Source organism: Phytophthora sojae (genome assembly GCF_000149755.1).
Source record: "Phytophthora sojae unplaced genomic scaffold PHYSOscaffold_7, whole genome shotgun sequence".
Taxonomy (NCBI): Eukaryota; Oomycota; class Peronosporomycetes; order Peronosporales; family Peronosporaceae; genus Phytophthora; species Phytophthora sojae.
Genome location: NW_009258121.1, coordinates 1,291,460 through 1,310,393, shown reverse-complemented (window position 1 = coordinate 1,310,393; position 18,934 = coordinate 1,291,460). Strand labels below are relative to the sequence as shown.

The following is an 18,934-nucleotide window of genomic DNA, read 5'->3' as shown; positions in this document are numbered from 1 at the left end:
TGTGTTCTCCAGCGAGCGAGGAACCGTAAAGCATGTTTAACAAGAGTAATCATCGTCATAACGACGGAAATATCTCTATCCAAGCTCTCATTTCCGAATCGACCGCCTTCGAACAACGAGGCGTCATGAAGCTTCGTAATGCCATCGGATTGGCGATTTCAGTTGCCCAAGTCACGGCGGGAAGGACCACGGTGACCACCGACCAGCTGAATTGCTGGTATCCGTGTGCCGAGTTCACATTCTCGGATAATGGGATTTCCAGCGGCCAGAAGGCCGAGTGTGCTATCTACATAGCGCCACTGTGCTACCCTGGCATCTGTGACTCCCCTGAAGACTCAGAGATCGACATCTTCGTGAATCGACTGCCGGCCGTGTGCAATGCCGAGAACACAGCTAATGTGTGGATTTTGACGGGCGGACCAGGTCTACCATCATCTACCAGTAAGTAGTACTTCACAATATTTCCCTGCAACGCTGCAATACAAAAGTCGCAATTGTCGGCACCTACCTTGAACTCGACAGAAGACGCGCTGATTTTAGATCTGCACACAAAGCTCAACGGAACGGCGCCTACACAATCGACTATAGTGGCGTTGGACGCAGCACGTTGCTCGACTGTGTGGCCGCGCAGGTTCAAACAACTTGTTCTCTCAAGGGTGGCAGCATTGACCCTACGGAAGTAGCCGCCTGTGCTAAGACGTTGTCATTTCCGTACGCCGATCTGGCAGCGTTTTCCATCACAAGCGCTGCCACGGACGTGAAAACTTTCATCGCCAAGCACACGAATGGCGCCAGCACGATTGTGTACGGCGTGAGCTACGGCACGACTGTGACAGAGCGGCTGATGCATCTTGCCCCTCCCGAGGTCACTGGGTTGCCAAGCCCGCTTGTGTAGTAGCTGGTAAAATGCGAACTGAGACCGATCCTGGCTTTACAAACTAGACATGTAGCGCCCTGGAGGAGGCCGTAGGAGGCTGAAAGTGTACCTAGGTGCTCTCTGAGCGAAGACTGACTGAACCTACTCACGCAGGCGATCCTTGCGTCACGGAGGACAGGCGCGGGTGACGACTGGGTGCGAAGAGAGATGTCAGGGTATGTACTGGATAGTATTTTCACGACGACACGTGCTTCCGCGGACAATTTCGCGTACTTCTCCCATGGGGAAATCAACTTTGGTGGGGTCGGTGACCACGTTTTGGATCTGTGTGCGGAGGACAACAATTGTCATCCCCATTTTGCGACGAAAAGTCTCCCTGAGACACTGGAAGACCTTCTGGTGCAATTCGATATGAACCCCAACTCGACCTGCGCTACACTGGTGTTCAACAAAGCCAGCAATCGCAAAGCAACGCCTTCGTTCAAGTTTCGGAGAACTCTTGGCTCACTACTTGACGATGAGGGTGGCGTACGCTGATCCCGCCGCTTGTCGACAGACTGAGTCGCTGTGCGCTCGACGACATTGACGTGCTCAACAATTTCTATGACGCTCTGCATAACGAGCTTCAGTCTACAACTCAGGGCGACGCGTAGGCTTCGGGCCAGTTGTACAACTTGATCGCGTTCTCGGAGATGTGGGAAATCCCCGGGTCGTCGGTGGATGAAATGAACGCCCGCCTTACCAGCAAGAAGCTGCCAAATGGTGCCTTTTACACCTTTCCTCGGGTGTATTGCGCTTTCACAAAGGATAAGTCCCTGTGGTGCAATAAGTTGGGTTACGGGAACTACGAGGCGAATGCAATAACGTACCAGCGGGATCAGTACTGGAACAAGAGCACTGTAATTCCCAGTCCAGCCAGCACTCTGCTGTTGTGCAGCACATTGGACGCAATTACCCCGCCCAAATTCGCAGAAAATCTGTTTGACGTCCTACAACAAGGAGCTGATCACGTTCAACCACACAACACACGGGATTGTTTGGGAGCCGTGCGGCATGAAGCTGCTTGTGTCCTATGTAGCCAATGGAGGAGCTCTTAAGCGGTTGGATAAGGCGTGTTGGACGAGATGCCGCCGCTCAATTTGACCACGCCTAGTGACATCAAGTACAAGTACCTGGGCACTGAAGATGCTTATGACGGTGCTTTCGACGCCACAGTATCCACCACCCCCGTCTCCTAAACAGGCTATTCGCGCTAACGGGCGTACGATGACTTGAATTCAGTCATACACCGCTAGATAGTAAACACGACAAATACTTCTACGAAGTCTGTTGTAACAGCATTCAATACCTAGAGTAAGTAGTCGCTTGATTGAAAGAAAAAAAACGTCATCGTCAAGTTATTGTTCGGGCTTCAATCCTGGACATGTTACGCGAATCCAAACGTATTCATACTCTAAAGCCCGACTCACAGCGAAGGAAGCACAAGGTATAAATTGCCCAGTTCGATCCTCCTCGTAGTCGTTAGCGATCGTATTTGACAAGATGGAAAATTGGGTTTTCGTCTGGGCACAAGCTGATTGGCTGAAATGGTGCGCCCGGACATTGTGGATTGCGGGACAAGTACAAGGATCTGGGACCCGGCGATGACTCGCCCAGGATGCATATCGACCAGCGACCCTGGCCGAGTCGCTAACTCATTTTTGCGACTCTGGCCGGGTGTAAGTCTGGGAGATACGATGAAGGTATACTCAAGTCAAGATGTTTCCGACCGACCAGGCAGACCGGCAAAGATTCCGTGGAACGTTGAAGGAGGTGATTTGTACCCACGACTCTACACTGGATTTTGGCTCAGCCGGGATGTCGACGTCAACCGCGGTATAGTGAAATCAAGTGAAAAGCAGAATGCATGTCTAAGTTACAGGAAGATAGCCACAGAGTAAAAGGGTAAACAGAGTTCGTTTTCCCCTCAAACCCACAAGCCGCCAAGAAGAGCAGGAAGCGCAGGATGACTGGGCACCGCGGGTGGTGGGATCTCTCCCTGAAGTAAATACGCCAAGTTAGGTAAGGGAACTGGGGCGTACAGGCGTCTCAGGGTGATCCGCCAATTTCATTTCCTAGTTGCAGCCGTATTCTCGCCCAGAGCGAGGTCCTGTATTTCATATTATCGATTACATCTCGGGCGGAGTGAATAGCGCCGCCTGGGACTTGGCTGGAAGCCTATTGTGTGGTAGGGTATTGATGTTGGTTATTTTCGCTCAGTACATTTGGGAGGGGTGCGCGTTTGAAGTCGCCCAGTGTTGACCAGGACTCTGGATACGACTCGTTAGTTGACTAGAGTAGTGATCCACCGTCCGAGGGTCCGAAAGAATAATTGACGGATATTTGTATTGTGTATAACTCTGTATTTGTGGTTATCGTCCAGAGTCGTAGGGGCTATGTTTGGAAGTACGTATCGCACCCCGCTCAGAAACCCAACAGTGTACAAGAACTCACCAACACGGCCGAGCTCCTTGGTTCGAAGACAAACGACCCGAGAGGGATTGTCACAAGGAACACACGCCATCTCGGGCGGACATCTTCTGGTGTATCCGCCTGAGAAGTTCTAAGGGACTTTGTTCTCCCGGAACATTCGCACACTACACACCTGGGCGGAAAAGGCGTTCACACACCTCGCCCCATATTAGCTAAGTGACAATAATGATCCTCAATTCAAAAACAAAGCAAAACAATTCGATTCTCACAAACTGTACAGCCCGTTCGAGTGTTGGGGTGTTTAATTCCCCTCCACTTGGGTAGGAATCCTGCAGAAGAAGAGAATGCAAGCATGTCAACCAGAAGTTGGTCCGATCGTTTGCGTTTATAGTTGAGGCTACAGTTTTTATTTTTTTACACTAGCGAAGTTTAAACTTAATCGGTCCGAATACAAAGCAAACGTTCTCAATTAGTAATCGTTACCGGATAGCTAAGTGACAACAATGATACTCCATTAAAAAAAACAATTCACAGCGAAACAACCGCCAGACAGAACTCCCTAAACCAAAGCTCTCCATGGACGCTAAGCAATATTAGTGAGCGAATGCCGGCGACTTTCTTATTTGTTGGATTGAAAATCAGGGGGGCTCTCGAATAACTCGCAGTTCGTTTAGAACTGTCGTTACATGCACATTTTACTGGGATAGGAAGCAACGTTAGTGCTGCTATCGCAGACCAAATCGGATTATATCCGTGGTACGTCAAGTCAAACGATGACCCCTGTTGACATCCAACTGGTATATTTTCTTGAAACCGGTACGACTCCGATGCCGCACTAAAGGTTTATATGGGTGGGCAGACTGAACCGGTGCACTACCGCCAACACCGGTATGGATTTCGGTATATGTTTGGATACGTATGAACGAAATGAAGTAAAGACTAAAGGTCAGGAATTGGATATTTCTACAAGCTATAAACAGATATTAACCAAGTTTCGCAGTAAAGCATTGCCGGTGGACAGTTTGAACTGGCAAATTTCCGGGCAGATGCTGCGGCTGCGAAGCAGGCGCAGGAGATGACCGTAGCTAATAAGAAAAAAATATAATAAAAAATAAAAAGAAGGAGTTTATACCAAAATTCTCCTGTCCCAGCCTTCGCGGAGCCCTAGTTGTCAGATACCGGTACAAATCAATTTGGAGTGATCGGCCAGCTGACTTGAATTATTTATGGACTTCCATTTGATACTAGGACCAAATTTAATAGGGTACTAACCGGGTGGTCCACACTACCAATCAACTTGAAGTTTGTGGTCTAACAATCGACAACTCGGACATCACTATGGCTTGGATTCCAAGTTGGAAGGAGCGGGATCGATCGACCTCATTTCCAATTTTTCTCGTTGGGGGTAAGCGTCATGACTAGAAACCACAGCTATTGCGACGGTGGTGACAGCGGCACCACTGTGTACAAAGCGATCTCGTCTCGCGGTGTGGAAGATTTGCTGTAGCATCTTAGCGGCGACCAGAGGAAGCAGTTGATCGGATGGAGTCGAGGTGTAACAGATATGAATTGTGTGGTGGGGATACATGGGGTGCTGGCAGTGGTAAATTAGGGGGGGGTAAAATTCTGGAGGTTTACGTGTTATGCTCTTGGTATTGCTAGGAGGAGACGGAGGAGGAGGGGCTTAAGCCCTACTACTGGGATCAACTGTGCCACACAAGGTAACCATTACGAATGGAGTGCTGGTCGAGTTGTTGAGCGCAATTAAATTATTGTGCCTTTCACTTATTCTGCCATGATAATTCTGGCATAACTCTAATCCCTTATCGACCTTAATTATGCCCCGAGTTAGCTAATTCCCATGTTAATTCCGGGTCGCCCATTCGTGGCCGAATTAGGAGCGGCCGAGTTAAGGCGGAATAAGCTAATCCAGCCTGCGTTAGGCGGAAACAGAGCGATTGGCGGTTTCCTACCCGCCAATCCATGCCATTCTGCTCGTATCTTCGTCGATTGGCTCTTAACCCTTCTAGCCCCAGATCTTATTCTGTATCCTACAGAATAAGAATTAGACTTGATTAAAGTATACTTCAAAACCTGTCAAAGATTTGCTGTTGGAAGCCCTTTCGCATCTTGCGGTCAAGCGCTGGGTACATTGTGGACAGAACAGCTACGAAAGTGAACAAAACATGCTCAATGTATCCACCATATGCCGGAATGGCGAGCTTCTATTGGTCGTGGCGAGCGTAGAGCACGCTCAAAACCTGCTACATGGTAATACCTTGCAAGGCTGCTAAGGCAGCATACTTCGGCTCCAGCCACCCATCTTCGGCACGTCGCGATAAACGCGGAGGAAGAATCGCCCTGTTCCTAACTGACGTAGTGAGGAGGAACTGGGCGAATTCTTCCTTGTGCTTGACATTAGCGCATCATTAGATTTCTTTAGCCCACCTAACAAGCTTGTTACGATTGTCTCTCTAACAACACCAGGGCGCTTGCATGCTCAATAGCCCGTAATGACACGCACTACACACGGTTCCTCTTGTACGAAACAGGACAATATATGATATTCATGCCAACGTCTACTTATTCCTTTACATGCGCACGCTCTTCAATGTTCGCGCCAGCCGTGGGTCATCTTCGCCATTTTGGCAGCCTCCGCTTTGCTCTGTAGCCTCCGGCACTGCCGCTTCATTCCTGCCGCTTTCATCGGTAGCCTCCGTCGTAGCCTCTGTCCCTTCTTCTGTAATCTCCGGTGTAACCTCATCACGCGATGAGCTTCTTCTGTAGCATCAGTCGTAGCATCTACCGCTTCTTCTGTAGTCTCCGGTGTAGCCACACCATGAGGAGCGCTTCTTCTGTAGCCTCTTGAGTAGCCACTGCATCAGCTACAATATAGCGGTAGACCCGGCTGTAGCCGGCTTCGTAGGAACCGATGAGGTTGTGCGCTGACTCCGCAATCGATCTGCCAATCGGGCCACACGCGAGAGCTCATAGCGTCGTCTGGGTCGGATCACCAGGTCTGGTAATCAATATCGCAACGTAGAATCAATATACCACTAGTACAATGTTACAGAGCAAAGTACACGCTCTCGCTTACCTGTAGATCACAATGGCGCTCATCATGATCGTCTTCGGCCATGGCCCTTGGCCACTTGGGCGCGCTCGACGGGCCCCAACAAAGCTTGCATTGCGACGTCTTGAACAGCGCAGTTTCGGAATGAAGGAAAGTACGAGTGGCTGACACGCGGCGGTTTTAGGCTTCCACCCGAATTTTCAAACCTGTTGGTGGTTTATACTCGTCCGTCTATTACCGCGGAATAAACCCCGTTTATCTTCCCATCGCTAATGTAACAGGAAGATGTGCACAATACCGGCTATACAAACATCCATATGCGAAGTTCGAAAGAGAGGACAAGTTTGCTGGATATTATGTCCTGTGACAATGCTTATTCTGTAGGATACATAATACGGGGATAGAGGGGTTAAATGCTGATCGCGGATGTTAGGGGAAGCGCTCACAATATTAGGCAGAATTAGCACTAAATAAGCGTTGATCGCCCTTTTATAACTGTAATTCCGCCTAAATTAACAGCTCACCCGCCTAAATACGCGAAAGGCACAATAACCGATCTCGAATTTCACGTGACGAACAGTTCGGTTGCTGCTGTTGCAGCAGGAGGGTCCAGCAAAGCTAAACGTCAGTGTATATCCCCCGCACGTTTACCCTTTCATGACGATACGTACATGGTTGAAGGTAATTTACTGCTGTTGTCAGCCTTCCCGGCGTGGTGAGTAGCCGTGATGACGGTTTTGACACTGGCACTAGTGCAGGTATTAAATACCACAATTTTTGTGAAATCGAGATGATGCCCATACGATGGTTTTGATACTTTAGCTATTGCATCAAGGTCTCGTCCAGGGCTGGTAAAATCTGTTCCTTGGTTTAAACCAATAGAGCCTAATAATGTTTATTTATAGAGAAAGCGTTGTCACTGATTCAATGGTTATTATCGCTGTTTTCATGTAGTTGCCTAGGCAAGGGCTCATTGTGGAATAATCCACGAAACAAGGAGAAAGTTTTGATGCCGAGGAGCTCTGGAATGCTTGTCCATCCTCTCTCCTACGTCGATAAGCTTTGTACAGGCTTGGCGCAACATTGCCACTGTCGATTGTTAAATTATGGTGTTCTTTAGGGTACATAATATGCCCCACGTAGAAACTTATTTATTGTTGCTGCTGTAGATCGGAGCCTTGGCCAGAGCAATAGCAGCATTATTGTCCGCACCTAATTGCAATTGGGTTGTCACATCAACTTCCTGTAGAGCTTCCTCCAGCATGTTGACAATGCCTCGACCTTCCATCGTGGCCTCACAAGCGGCGACATACTCGGCCTCCGCTGTCGACTGGGCGATAATAGACTGTCGCCGAGCTGCCCAGGCTACGGCACCACCAGCAATTGTCATCATGTATCCTGTGATGCTCTTGCAAGTCTCAGGGTCGTTGCCCCAGTCAGCATCACAGTATCAGCTAACTACGATCTTGTCAGCAATTTCATCACTCGCAGAGTACTGGATGCCCAGGTTTCTGGTTTGCACGAGGTAACGCAGGATGCGTTTTACCGCTCCGCAATGCTTCATCGACGGGTTTCTCACAAAGCGACTCAGGTAGCCGACGGAGAAAGCAATATCCGGGCGAGTACTCGTAGCGAGGTACATCAGCGCTCCAATAGCGGCGCGATAGTCAAATGACAGAGTTTCATCACCCTCGTGTTCATCTTTCGGTACAAACTTCGCGTTCGTCTCCATCGGGGTAGCACAGCCGTGCGCTCCATCATAACCAAATCGCTCAGCCACTTCTTGACATGGTGGATCCACACGCCTTTTGCGTCCTGTTCCACTTGGACGCCCAGGAATTGGTGGGCTATTCCGCCGTCCTTAAAACCATACTTCTCGTCGAAAGCGGCAAACAGGGACGTTTTGAAGTCCACGGAGTTCGTTGCGAGTACAACATCGTCGACGTAAAGCGGGATGAGAGCGAGAATGCCATCTCTGTAGTAGACGTACAAACACTTTTTAGTCTCCGTGTTGTGAAAGTCCATCGATCGAATTTGTCCACTTCCTCGTACCACTCGGCGCCAGACTGATGCATTCCATATAAAGCCTGGTTCACGCGGTAGACCTTTCCTTTCGGGCAAGGAAAACCAGGATGCCCCGCACAAACTGCTTGATCTTCAACTTGTCGTTTAGATAAGCTGTATCAGTATCACCCTGGTACAAAACGAGACTCAGCTTTGCCGCCAGTGCGGCTACCACTCGGAAAGTCACCATTCGTGCAACCGGTGAGAATGTCATGTCGTAGTCGATGCCAAGTTCCTGGAAGTCACCACGCCCAACCAGACGGGATCTCCGAGTGCAAATAAATCCGTCCACATCCGTCTTAGGCCGAAATCTCCACATCGTAGAGAGCAGATGCGCCTGGCTCGGCGTCTCACTTTCATCAATCATCTCCAACATGCCTTTGCTGAGCATTGCATCTACTTCGTGGCGCATGCCTGCTAGCCATTCCTCTCTCTGGGGTGAGCGCTTGGCTTCACCGTAATTGTGCGGCGTTTTCACGTCCTAGATGTGCCGTCGTGTTCCACTTGGTGCTGAAGTGGGGCTCACTGCGCGCTTGCGCTTGCAGTACCTCGCGTACACTTGGTAATATTCGAGTCGTTTTGGAGCTCTTCGTTCTGCTTCACTCCGGAGCGTCATCCACTGTGGCTGTCCTTGGAGGTCTCGCTGACGCTTGGCCTCTTGCACGTCTTCCAGCTCAGCCTCGACCGCAGATCGCTGATTACCTGTGAGAGTCTCTGCCACCATACAAATGTCCATACCGTTTCCAGCGTCAACAACGACGAGTTCATGCCAGGTGGATTCATTTTCGGCCGGAGTTGGGCCGCCACCCTCCGCGTCTTGTTCCGACTGATCGACTTGGAGACTGCCAATCATGTAGGCATCTACGATGTCGAGTCTGTCCCAAGGAGGTTGCCGGGTCCAGTCATCAGCACCTGGGCCAAATTGATGATGACTTGGCTACTCTTCGGCTGGCTCACCCTCGTTCACGGACATCGACAGCTCTTGCAAGGAAGGACTTGATGGGTCGGGCTCGCTCTCAGACTTCTGTGCCGCATCAATCTCTTCTCCCCCTTCAACATCTTCAATCTTGGCCTCGGCGTCGGCTGTGAGTTCCGTTCGCGGCTACAACTAGTTCCCTTTCGACTTGAGCCAGCAAGAGAGGGTCAGCAGGGGCCTTTTCTTCTAGTTCATCGCTGAGATAGCTTCGCGTCGTGTTTTCACTGTGTGCAGCGTGTTCTTGCATCGTCGGACTACTTGGTCTACGCCTCGAGCAACTTGTCGCGCTCGGGTACGGCCTGACGAACCTGGGAAGGCTGTGTACATCGGCATGTCGCTCCAGTCTTCGATCCCTACTTTGCCTGTTACGCTCTGGGTCGGTCCGCTCCACGCAGTGAGGCCACGACCTGAAGAGGCGAACACCCGCACGACTTGACACGCACTTGGTAGATATTAGACTGAGATCCTACTCCTACGGCTACACATGCACGTTGGGCAGCGTCTCCAGAGCTCCCAACCACTCGTTGCACTTCAACTCCTGTCCCCTCCCAGGACCTTGTATCTCCTTCCTTCGGCTGCTTCCAGGGCAGTGTCCGCACCGTCGCTCCTGCGACGCCCCCTCCAGTGCGGCAACGGCTGCAACCGGCGCCGATTCATAGCACGCCCCCTCCTGCGCACCGCGCCGGAACCTCTCACTCCACGCCCGCCTTGACCTCGTTGACGTCCTTGTCCTTGTCCTTGGCGTCCACGTCCGCGTCCATGCCCAAGCCTGGACACTCGCTGAAGCGATGGCCAGTCTGGTGGCAATTGAAGCAAGCCCCCTGCTTCCAATCCGCCGCTCGAGCCGCCCCTTGCGCTCCTTGTTGGTTTGCACCACTCGATCCTTGGCCGTCTGCACCAAGCAAACGGTCCTTCTTGTAACTCTCCATGCGGAGAATCTGGTCCATCTTCTTCAACCCGCTCTCCATCATGCCCTTGCGTCGGTCGAACCGCTCGTTCTTCGGCAATGACTGCACCAGCATCTGCGTGAAGATCATCCCTCGCACGCCCGCATTCAGCGCCTCCAACTGCGCCTTGGTCGTGACCAACTTGTCCACGTGCTGGCCGACGTCCTCACCCGCCTTGCACTTCGCCGCCTGCAAGCGGTTGAACAGAATGATCTCCTGGTTGGCCCGCGTGGCTGCATTCGTCTTGCCCTCGTAGATGTTCTCGAGATACTTCCACATCTCGGTGCCGGTCTTGTTCATCATCACCTGCTGCCCAATTCCATGGACAGCGACGCCTTGATGATCGACTTGATCTTCGCTTGAACTCCGTCAAACTCCGCCTGGTCCTTCGCGTCCGCGAGCGTCTTCTTGCCCGTCGCAAAGTCCAGCACGTCCCTGGCTTCGAACACGATCATCATCATGCCCTTGTAGTAGACCCACGACTGCCCGTGCCAGCCCTCCGGCCGCCCGTGCTTGATGATCTCCACCTTGTCCGACATGATCACGTCCCGTGCCTTGGCCCCTCCCCAACAGCACTCTGTCACCAGCCACCGGCTGGTCGGACAGTGAGTCGAGGTTGCACTCGGTCGCCAGCTACGAGCTGATCGGACCGCAGCTCGTTCTCCGCTTGGTCACCAACCGCCGGCTGATCGGACAGCGGCAATACGCGCTCGGTCACCAGCTCCCACTGATCGGACAGCACGCTACCCCACTCGGTCACCAGCTACGAGCTGATCGGACAGTGGTCGGAGTCGTCAATCACGCGCAGGCTCTCGCTTGACCATTTGCTGGTCTTGGGCTCAGAACCCTGTTCCGTTGACACTCTGCTTGGCGTCCAACGGTCCAGCACCTTGAGCAAGACGAAACTAAGGATAGCCAGTCGCTGGTTAACACGCAACTACTATTGTAATAACCGGCCAAAATGCCCACCCGTAGCAACCGCTTATTAGATCTCAATTGCCTAATTAGTCCGAGTATAAATCAGGGTATAAATCGATTGTAATCCATATGCATCGCCAGGCTGCACGATTGCCCAGTAAAAGGTGGGCATTCTGCTCCAAACGCGTCTATATCGACTGGTTTCAAATAAATCGATCGTACCCACTCACATATGCATCGCAAGACGCGATCGATTTACAAATCGATCGAGCTAAATCAGGGTGCTAATCAATCGATTTACGACCAATATAGGCAAAAGAAGCGGTTTTCACAATACTCCTATATTCGCTTAGCCTTCTCACTGTCGGTGCTCTCTCCGAGCTGTCCTGCTAATCTCAGACTGAGCTGCAAACTACACACGCAATATGAGTTGGCAGCAACTGCAAGTTCTGCCAGCTCCAGCTTCAACACCTGTCTACTGCTACGCAGCATCCCACATTACTTGTCACTCCTACTGCCGCAACTTCAATCCTTACAGCACTTTGCCGCGGCAATGCCGGCGAACGAAGCCAGATCACAACACTTACCTGACCGGCAGTCCAGGCTGCATCTCAATAACTTAAATACTTGTTGATTACTCGCATCAGCAGTCCCTTGCTTTACCGGTCCTCCGCCTACGGCGTTGGATTCCTTGGCATATTCCAGAAGGATCGTTGCGGAGGATGATAAAAACTATAACATGCTTTGCTTAAAGTATACTAAGGCAATAGTAGAGAGTGAGCAATGGTAGAGTGTCACGTCGACCAATGAATAGACAGTATTTCGCGTATAGCTTCCATGATTGGTTGATAATGTAATTATTCAAGGTGCAAGGGAGCAAACAGCTGGTATTTCAATACAAACTCCCTGATAAAATCTCTACTAAACTGGCACAACCTCGAATTCGAGATGGATGCGTTAAATGTGCTGAATATTGCATGGATTTAGTTAGCTGGTATCGTCTCTGATTGTTGAAATCTTGAGCTACAATTTCATACCTCACTCAGTACCTTGCGGTCAATATTACAAGCAGGGGCGATTGGCTAAAAGTTGCCATCGAAAATTCTACTAAAGTGGCAACTTGCCTTAATAAGACCTAACAACCTAGACACACGACGAGCTTTTAATGCTCTTACATATCCCCCTATCTTGATGAAGATTTCTAGCCTTACGAACTGCGACTTCCCCCGGGACGCTTGTCGCCCGGGTAAGCTAGTTTCGTGCATTACTACAATACTTCTAATTGTTAATATATGTAACTGCTATTAGGGGTACCGGTTCACGTAAACAATCCGTAGTTGTCACAGACATTCGGTTTGGCCACCCAAAATGCGTTAAGCTTATTCCAATTCTGCCTTCTTTTTGGTTGCTACAGTATCGTCCCTGGCGTTTCGTCCTTCAATTTCGACTGTGAACACGTGCAATCACTTGGAAATAGAGTATTGTATTGCAATTCGCAATCTACTGTACAAGATTGACAGCTTGAGGAATGTAAAGTACATCATGTTCAACGCAGCATATACCTACGTACACTCTTGTCAATCTTCGTCCAAGATCATGAGGAGCAATCGCCTATCGCATCTGTTATCATATTCAATACATGTACTGTACGCTTCACAACCTCTTCATAAACGACATCCCAAGGATACATATTACGAACCCGGATATACCGCCCCGATCTGCTGTCCCAACTTTCATTCCCGAATCCACCGACTCCGAACAAGCTAGGCGCTTTCAGTCGCTATGAAGTTGTTTCATGCCGTCGGGCTGGCGATTTCAATTGCTACAGTGTTTGCACTTACCAACACGACGACCACCGACCAACTCAATGACTGGTATCCGTGCGCCGAGTTCACCTTCTCGGATGACGGGGTTTCAAGCGGCCAGAAGGCGGAGTGCGCCATCTTCATGGCGCCGTTGTGCTACCCCGGTATTTGTGACTCCTTGGACTCAGAAGACCCAAAGATCGACGTCTTCGTCAAGCGAATGCCGGTAGTAGACAATGCTGAAAATGCAACCAATGTGTTTTTGACCGGAGGCGCAGGTCTAACAGTGGGATCGGAAAATAAAAATTGATATTGTAAAATTGTAATATTGTTGGGCATCAATATTGTATTGTAGCGATGTCATCAATATCCACTATTTATTGTCAATATTGTTCAGGAAGAAAAACTGCCCCTACCTTCTCTTACGATATTAAAAAGCACCATAAGCTAGTTTTCCTCTCCTTTTTCCGTGGCTGTTGCCATTGAATACTTCTGACAGCCTTAATAGGTCATCAGACCCCAATCCATCGTCAGTACTTAATCGAGTCTCAGTTTTTTTCACGTTTCGCGTCGAGGGGTCGATGGCGCTAAACAACCGAATTAAGTATACGTAGACTTGCTCTCTTATCGAGCTATGGTTTTCTCCATGAGAGTAGCCTTGAGGTCCGCAGGGCTGCACTTCTGTTTTCTTTAGAGCCACGTAATGCCACCAACGTGTATACGTAATAAATTTGAGCAGATACTGCGACTACGTGCGAAAAACTTCGTTTGCGCAGGAGGGGGGACACTTAGACCTCAGAGCTGCAGCGTTACTGCGGCACCTACGTCGGTGATAATAACTTGGCTTGTACAGACGTCATGAAAGAGCGAGAGGTACCCCAACCGAGTCTCCAACATTGCTCGTCGATGCTTCTGTCTGGTCACTTTCGCTTTAGACACTAGGAAGACCGTCAATCATGTTCGGACACGTACAGTTAGGGGTAAAGACTCGCTAACCATTGGGGATAAGTGCCGTGACGATTCATGCTAACATTACTCAACGTCTCTAGTACAGTACAATATATCGCCATACTAAAGGTAAGTATGGCAATATATTGGGGCAAATACTGATATTGGTACAATATTGATTGTGATGACTGCCTCGCCGACAATCAATATCCAATATATATTGTCCGATCCCTGCGCCTCTGGCGCTTCCGTACTGAATCCGTATTATTATTATTTCTATGCAGAGGACTACCTAGTAACAGACCTGCACACAAAACTCAACGTATATCTAGTATGCCAAGAACTCGCCAAGAGGTTATCATTTCAGACTAGCATCATACGCTCCGTCGTAGGCATCGTCCGTAGCGAGGTAAAAATGCTGAAGGTTTATCGGCGTGGTCAAATTGAGTGACAGCATTTCTTGCAGACACGACTTGTCCAGGAGCTCCAAATCTCCGCCGCCGCTGACGTACGACACAAGAATTCTCATTCCACACGTCTCACTGTTATAATCGTTGTCGACGAGAAGAGAGTCTTTGAAAGACTCTTGCGTGGAGTAGTTGAATTTCACCAACTCCGTGTTAGCACCGTCGAGTACGTCGACGAGGATCTCAGCATACTTGTTCGGCATCTTCGGGTCCAATTTGCTGCTCAGTAGGAGCAATCTAGGTTGGCTGGGAAATCGTGGTGCTCTGGTTCCAATGTATCCGTCACGCTCGTACATGGTCACATTCGCCTTGTATGTTGGCGCAGAAATATCTAATACACTACTGCTAATATCCCAGGGAGTATTGAACGAGTAAGTTATCGTTCTTGGTTCACTTCGACTTGGTCACTTAGTTGTTAAGTAAGTTCGAAATCGCTCTGAAGTACTCTTCTGTACCATGTCCGGGGAAGACAGCACAAACCCTGCAGTAAGTTGTTGATGATACACCGACTCGTTCGTTCTTTAGTCTGGAGTTGTGCGCTGTAGCCAAACTCCACCTTAACGGCACGTGGAAGGTACAGTTGAAGTGCCGCAATTCCAGCCAACCCATTGGTCCGCTTTTCATCCAATCGTCAAACCACATCAGCGTACTTAGCCGAAGTCCATCGACTAATCGTCACCTCGCCGCGTTGGAATCCATACTGACTAAAGTCCTCAGGCTCCCCAACAGACAGACAGACTCATGTGGCGTCGTGGTCTCCTCGCCGGCGCCGCCTCCGCGCGCCTCCTCTCGCGCCGCTCGCCGTCGCTGCAGGTCGCTCGAGCCATCGCCAGCTCTGCGCCGCTGCAGTACGGCCGCGCGCGCGCTATCGAGCTCAAGTACCACGACGGCACGTGCACGCTGGCCGTGCCGCTGCCGCTCAACGGCTTCGACGAGGAGAGGGTCTTCAGCATCCCGCCAGGTAAAAGAAAGCTTTATTAAATTATCTTATTATTATTCTAATATTACATTATATTATTTATTATGATTTATTAAATTGCTTAGAGACGACGGTGGCCGACATCATTGCGCAGATTGAAGCGGAAGACAAGTCGGTGCAGAGTGTAGCCATCCGCTCGGCCAGGGGGGAGGAGTTCCAGCCCGAGGACACGCTGCAGAAGGTGCTGACGGACGACTTCGAGCTGCTGCTGAACGACCAGGTGCTGCCCGTGCGCGCGCCGGTGTTCACGGGCAGCGCGTACCAGAGTCTGGCGGACGACGGGGACCTGGACGTGCGCTCCGTGGCGCAGAAGGCGGCCATCATCATGCTGCGCAGCGACCTGGAGCGGCTCGGCAAGTGGAAGATCAGCCACCCGGAGTTTCTGCACATGTGCCAGGAGAGGGGCATCCCCAAGAAGCAGGCGCCCGAGGTGCTGCAGGCCTTCCACCAGTCGGGCGTCGTCTTCTACTTCGGCAAGTCGGACGACGAGGACTTGATCCACTCGGTCTTCCTGCAACCGCGCAGCATCCTGGACTCGTACCTGGAGTCCATCGGACTCTCGCCGCTGTCCTCGCAGCTCTTCCAGCAGCAGCGCGAAGCTCTACTCGCCAAGATTCAGGCGCTCGCGCCCGAGCACGTGGCGCTGGTGAACCTGCGACGGGAGTTGGAGGCCACTGCGACTCGACAGGCGAACGTCATTGCGTACGGACTGTCCACGTCGTTGGTGGGGGCCTTCGGTCTCTACTTCTGGCTGTCGTTTATCCACTTTTCGTGGGATATCATGGAGCCAGTGACGTACTTCACGGGCTTCGGAGTCTCCATCATCGGCTACGCGTGGTGGAGCATCACCAACCAGGAGTACGAGTACGAGAACATCTACCACTATGTTTACACGCGGCGCTTGCGTCGACAGATGGCCAAGGCGAAGTTCAATCAGGGGCGGTACGCTGCGCTCACGGAGGAGCTGCGTCTTGCGCGCCAGCAGCTGGCTCAGACGGAGCTGGTGCTCAGCAAGTCCACGCCGCTGCAGGCCAACTACTTGCATCTGCTCGACACCAAGCGCAAACTCAAGCCGCCAGTTCTTGCAGCCCCACGCGCGCCCATCAAGGCCCAGGATCTGCCAGTGTCTTAGACGATGTGCTCCAGCTGACCGAGTACACGGGTACAAAAGTAACTTTGTTGTTTAAGCAGCGTCTGCCGTTGCACGAATGGAATGCAAAATGGTGGACGCATGCATTGAAATACAAGCAAAAGGGGGACGCTGAGCCCTCGTGCAAGTAGCTTATTGGGTTCAAGAGCCCTTAGATGGAAGTGGAGGCGTGTGCTATATTTCTACATTGATAAAACCGGGTTTATTGAGATGCAAGACATCCGTCTTAGAATTAGAAATTCTGTTGAGATCCTCTTTCCTCCAGGGTTTCCCTGTGTGATAAGGAGTGCTGGTATAAACGAACACGATTTTGATTGAAACCCTATCGCGAATTAATGAAAGCAAACCGCATGTAAAAGTCAAGACGTAGCAATGCAAGCAGAGCAAAATGTGAAATCAGGGCAGAGTAGCCACCCAGAACACTTCAAAAGCAATGTTGAAAGACGCCACGGCCGCTACAGCACCTTGGTGTCAACAAAGACTGGTTAATGAACGTCGGTTTAAGGCCGCCCACCACTCGTGCTTGGTCTACTTGTTGCTGCGCCGTTTGTAGTCCCAGCACCAGTGCCGGTAGTCGTTCCGGTACGCGTCGCCGTGCTGGTGCTAGTCCCCGTCGTCGTGGTCGAGCTCGTTCCACTCGTCGTGCCGGTGCCGGTGGCCGTTGTCGTCCCGGTACTCGTGAAGGTTGTTATGCCGCTGGAGCTTGCGGATCTTGCCGCGCTTGGGGTAGAGCCTCTGGTCGCACCGATCGCGGGACCTCGTGATGTGCCTGTAGTTGCTCAAGTTGCGGGTCATTGACTTGAACTCTGTGTGCGCTGATGCATTAGTTTGAGGTAAAGCAGAGGAAAGCAGCGACGACTATCACCGTCGCGATATTCATTGTTGACGGTGGAGCGGTGGCGCTTTCTGCTACTCGGAACTTGGCAGAGCCCTACCCACTTCTACCCCGACGACGAGAGGGTCACTCGGATCTCGCCCCAAGTTTGTAAATTGGAGAATGAGAGCGAACGTCCGTCCCTTCATGCGAATAGCCTTTTGCTGCTGGCTTGAGAGCACAGTACACGGGGATGGTTGCAGTTCGGGGTCCTTATCTGCGCTCCTTGTCTGGAGTCGGATCGGTTACCAAGTCGTTGCGTTGCTGACTGTTAGTGGCCCTCGTGAAACCGCTCGTACCCTTTCGCGCCCCTTAGCGACACAAATATATTTTGCTACACATGGCGTGTATGGCTAATATGTGCTGCTACTTTAGACGATTGCAGCAAGCGAGATGCTCTGCGCTGCCTGCGCAATTATCTTAGCCAACCTTAGACTCCGTTCATGTGACCCCTTCCTCATTAGTTGTGTGTCCAGCCCGCTGTCGATTTGACGGAGTCCAGCTTGAGCTAAAGCGTCTTGGACAAAAGCGAGATTCTTCACGTCAAGGACTGGAGATCGTTGGAGGTGATTTGGCTTTATCCCTAAAAGCTAGACCTTTCTATCGCCTACTGTACCGGCATCCTCCGTTCTTTACTGAGTCAGTAATACTGACAGTCACTTGTGTCGAGCATTCGTAAGACAGTTTGACGACAAATCAAATCTAGTGATTTGATTGGCGAATAGTACGACCTGCCAATTCTGTTGGCACTGCCAGGCGCAGAGTGCTCGCAGGCTCTGCTAGGAAGGCCCGCGTTCCTCTTCGCTACTCTTTTTGATGCATTTCGTTGCACTTCGTATTCTGACTAATATCGGGCGCAGCATAGTAGTGGTAGTAATGATTGGCGGTTCGATAGAACTGTGCGGAGGAGCGCTGCGACACCAACAAACTCCCTCTACATTTTTAAAACACCACGGCGAGCTTAGATCGTTTAGATTTCCTAGTACTACAGTAGCAGGCCGAGCAAACTGGTAAGCGCCTTCAGCCAGGCTGATCAATTACTTTAGCTTTGGCATTTTCATGTATTCCCGAGAAGTTTCGCCGCTCATTTGACTCTTAGAGGCCCTCACGCCGTTTTGTAGTTATTTGTTTGCGACACCACCAACAGCTTACCTACACGTGGCCGCGGGTGAGGTCGGTGGTGTCCACTACCGACGTAGGTGGAGCTGCAGCAGTGTGCGCCTCCGGGAGTAAGGCAGCCAAGCAAACCGCAACAAATATAAATACAAATACCAAGACTGGTTGACGCTGCCTTGTTGCTACTACAAAACAGTTCATTTCATGACTTTGGTAAGATCCCATAATGTATTGATTGTCTACTCCCTCGCGTCCTCCGACAACGCCT

General features: G+C 50.8%; 5 protein-coding genes across 5 annotated transcripts; 3 read left to right on the top strand and 2 right to left on the bottom strand.

Annotated features, from left to right (window-relative positions):
- Nucleotides 1-125: 125 nt before the first annotated feature.
- On the top strand, nt 126-2,115 carry PHYSODRAFT_336373 (hypothetical protein; the record flags this gene model as incomplete). The annotated part of the gene is made up of 5 exons (XM_009533914.1): nt 126-398; nt 656-865; nt 1,031-1,405; nt 1,531-1,639; nt 1,988-2,115. The coding sequence occupies 5 exons, from the start codon at nt 126-128 to the stop codon at nt 2,113-2,115; spliced, it is 1,095 nt and encodes a 364-aa protein (XP_009532209.1).
- An 8,288-nt stretch (nt 2,116-10,403) lies between these two features.
- PHYSODRAFT_396496 (hypothetical protein) lies at nt 10,404-10,939 on the bottom strand (the record flags this gene model as incomplete). Its single annotated transcript, XM_009533913.1, has 2 exons — nt 10,404-10,773; nt 10,857-10,939. Coding segments are annotated over 2 exons (453 nt in total), but the record flags the coding sequence as incomplete, so codon positions are not given.
- Nucleotides 10,940-13,109: 2,170 nt separating this feature from the next.
- Nucleotides 13,110-13,442, top strand: PHYSODRAFT_515413 (hypothetical protein; the record flags this gene model as incomplete). The annotated part of the gene is made up of 1 exon (XM_009533912.1): nt 13,110-13,442. One exon carries the CDS (start codon nt 13,110-13,112, stop codon nt 13,440-13,442), a length of 333 nt encoding a protein of 110 aa, XP_009532207.1.
- Nucleotides 13,443-14,438: 996 nt separating this feature from the next.
- Nucleotides 14,439-14,864, bottom strand: PHYSODRAFT_516930 (hypothetical protein; the record flags this gene model as incomplete). The annotated part of the gene is made up of 1 exon (XM_009533911.1): nt 14,439-14,864. A coding segment is annotated over one exon (426 nt), but the record flags the coding sequence as incomplete, so codon positions are not given.
- A 139-nt stretch (nt 14,865-15,003) lies between these two features.
- Nucleotides 15,004-16,749, top strand: PHYSODRAFT_361440 (hypothetical protein; the record flags this gene model as incomplete). Its single annotated transcript, XM_009533910.1, has 3 exons — nt 15,004-15,033; nt 15,265-15,508; nt 15,592-16,749. 3 exons carry the CDS (start codon nt 15,004-15,006, stop codon nt 16,656-16,658), a joined length of 1,341 nt encoding a protein of 446 aa, XP_009532205.1. The 3' UTR covers nt 16,659-16,749.
- Between the last annotated feature and the right edge of the window lie 2,185 nt (nt 16,750-18,934).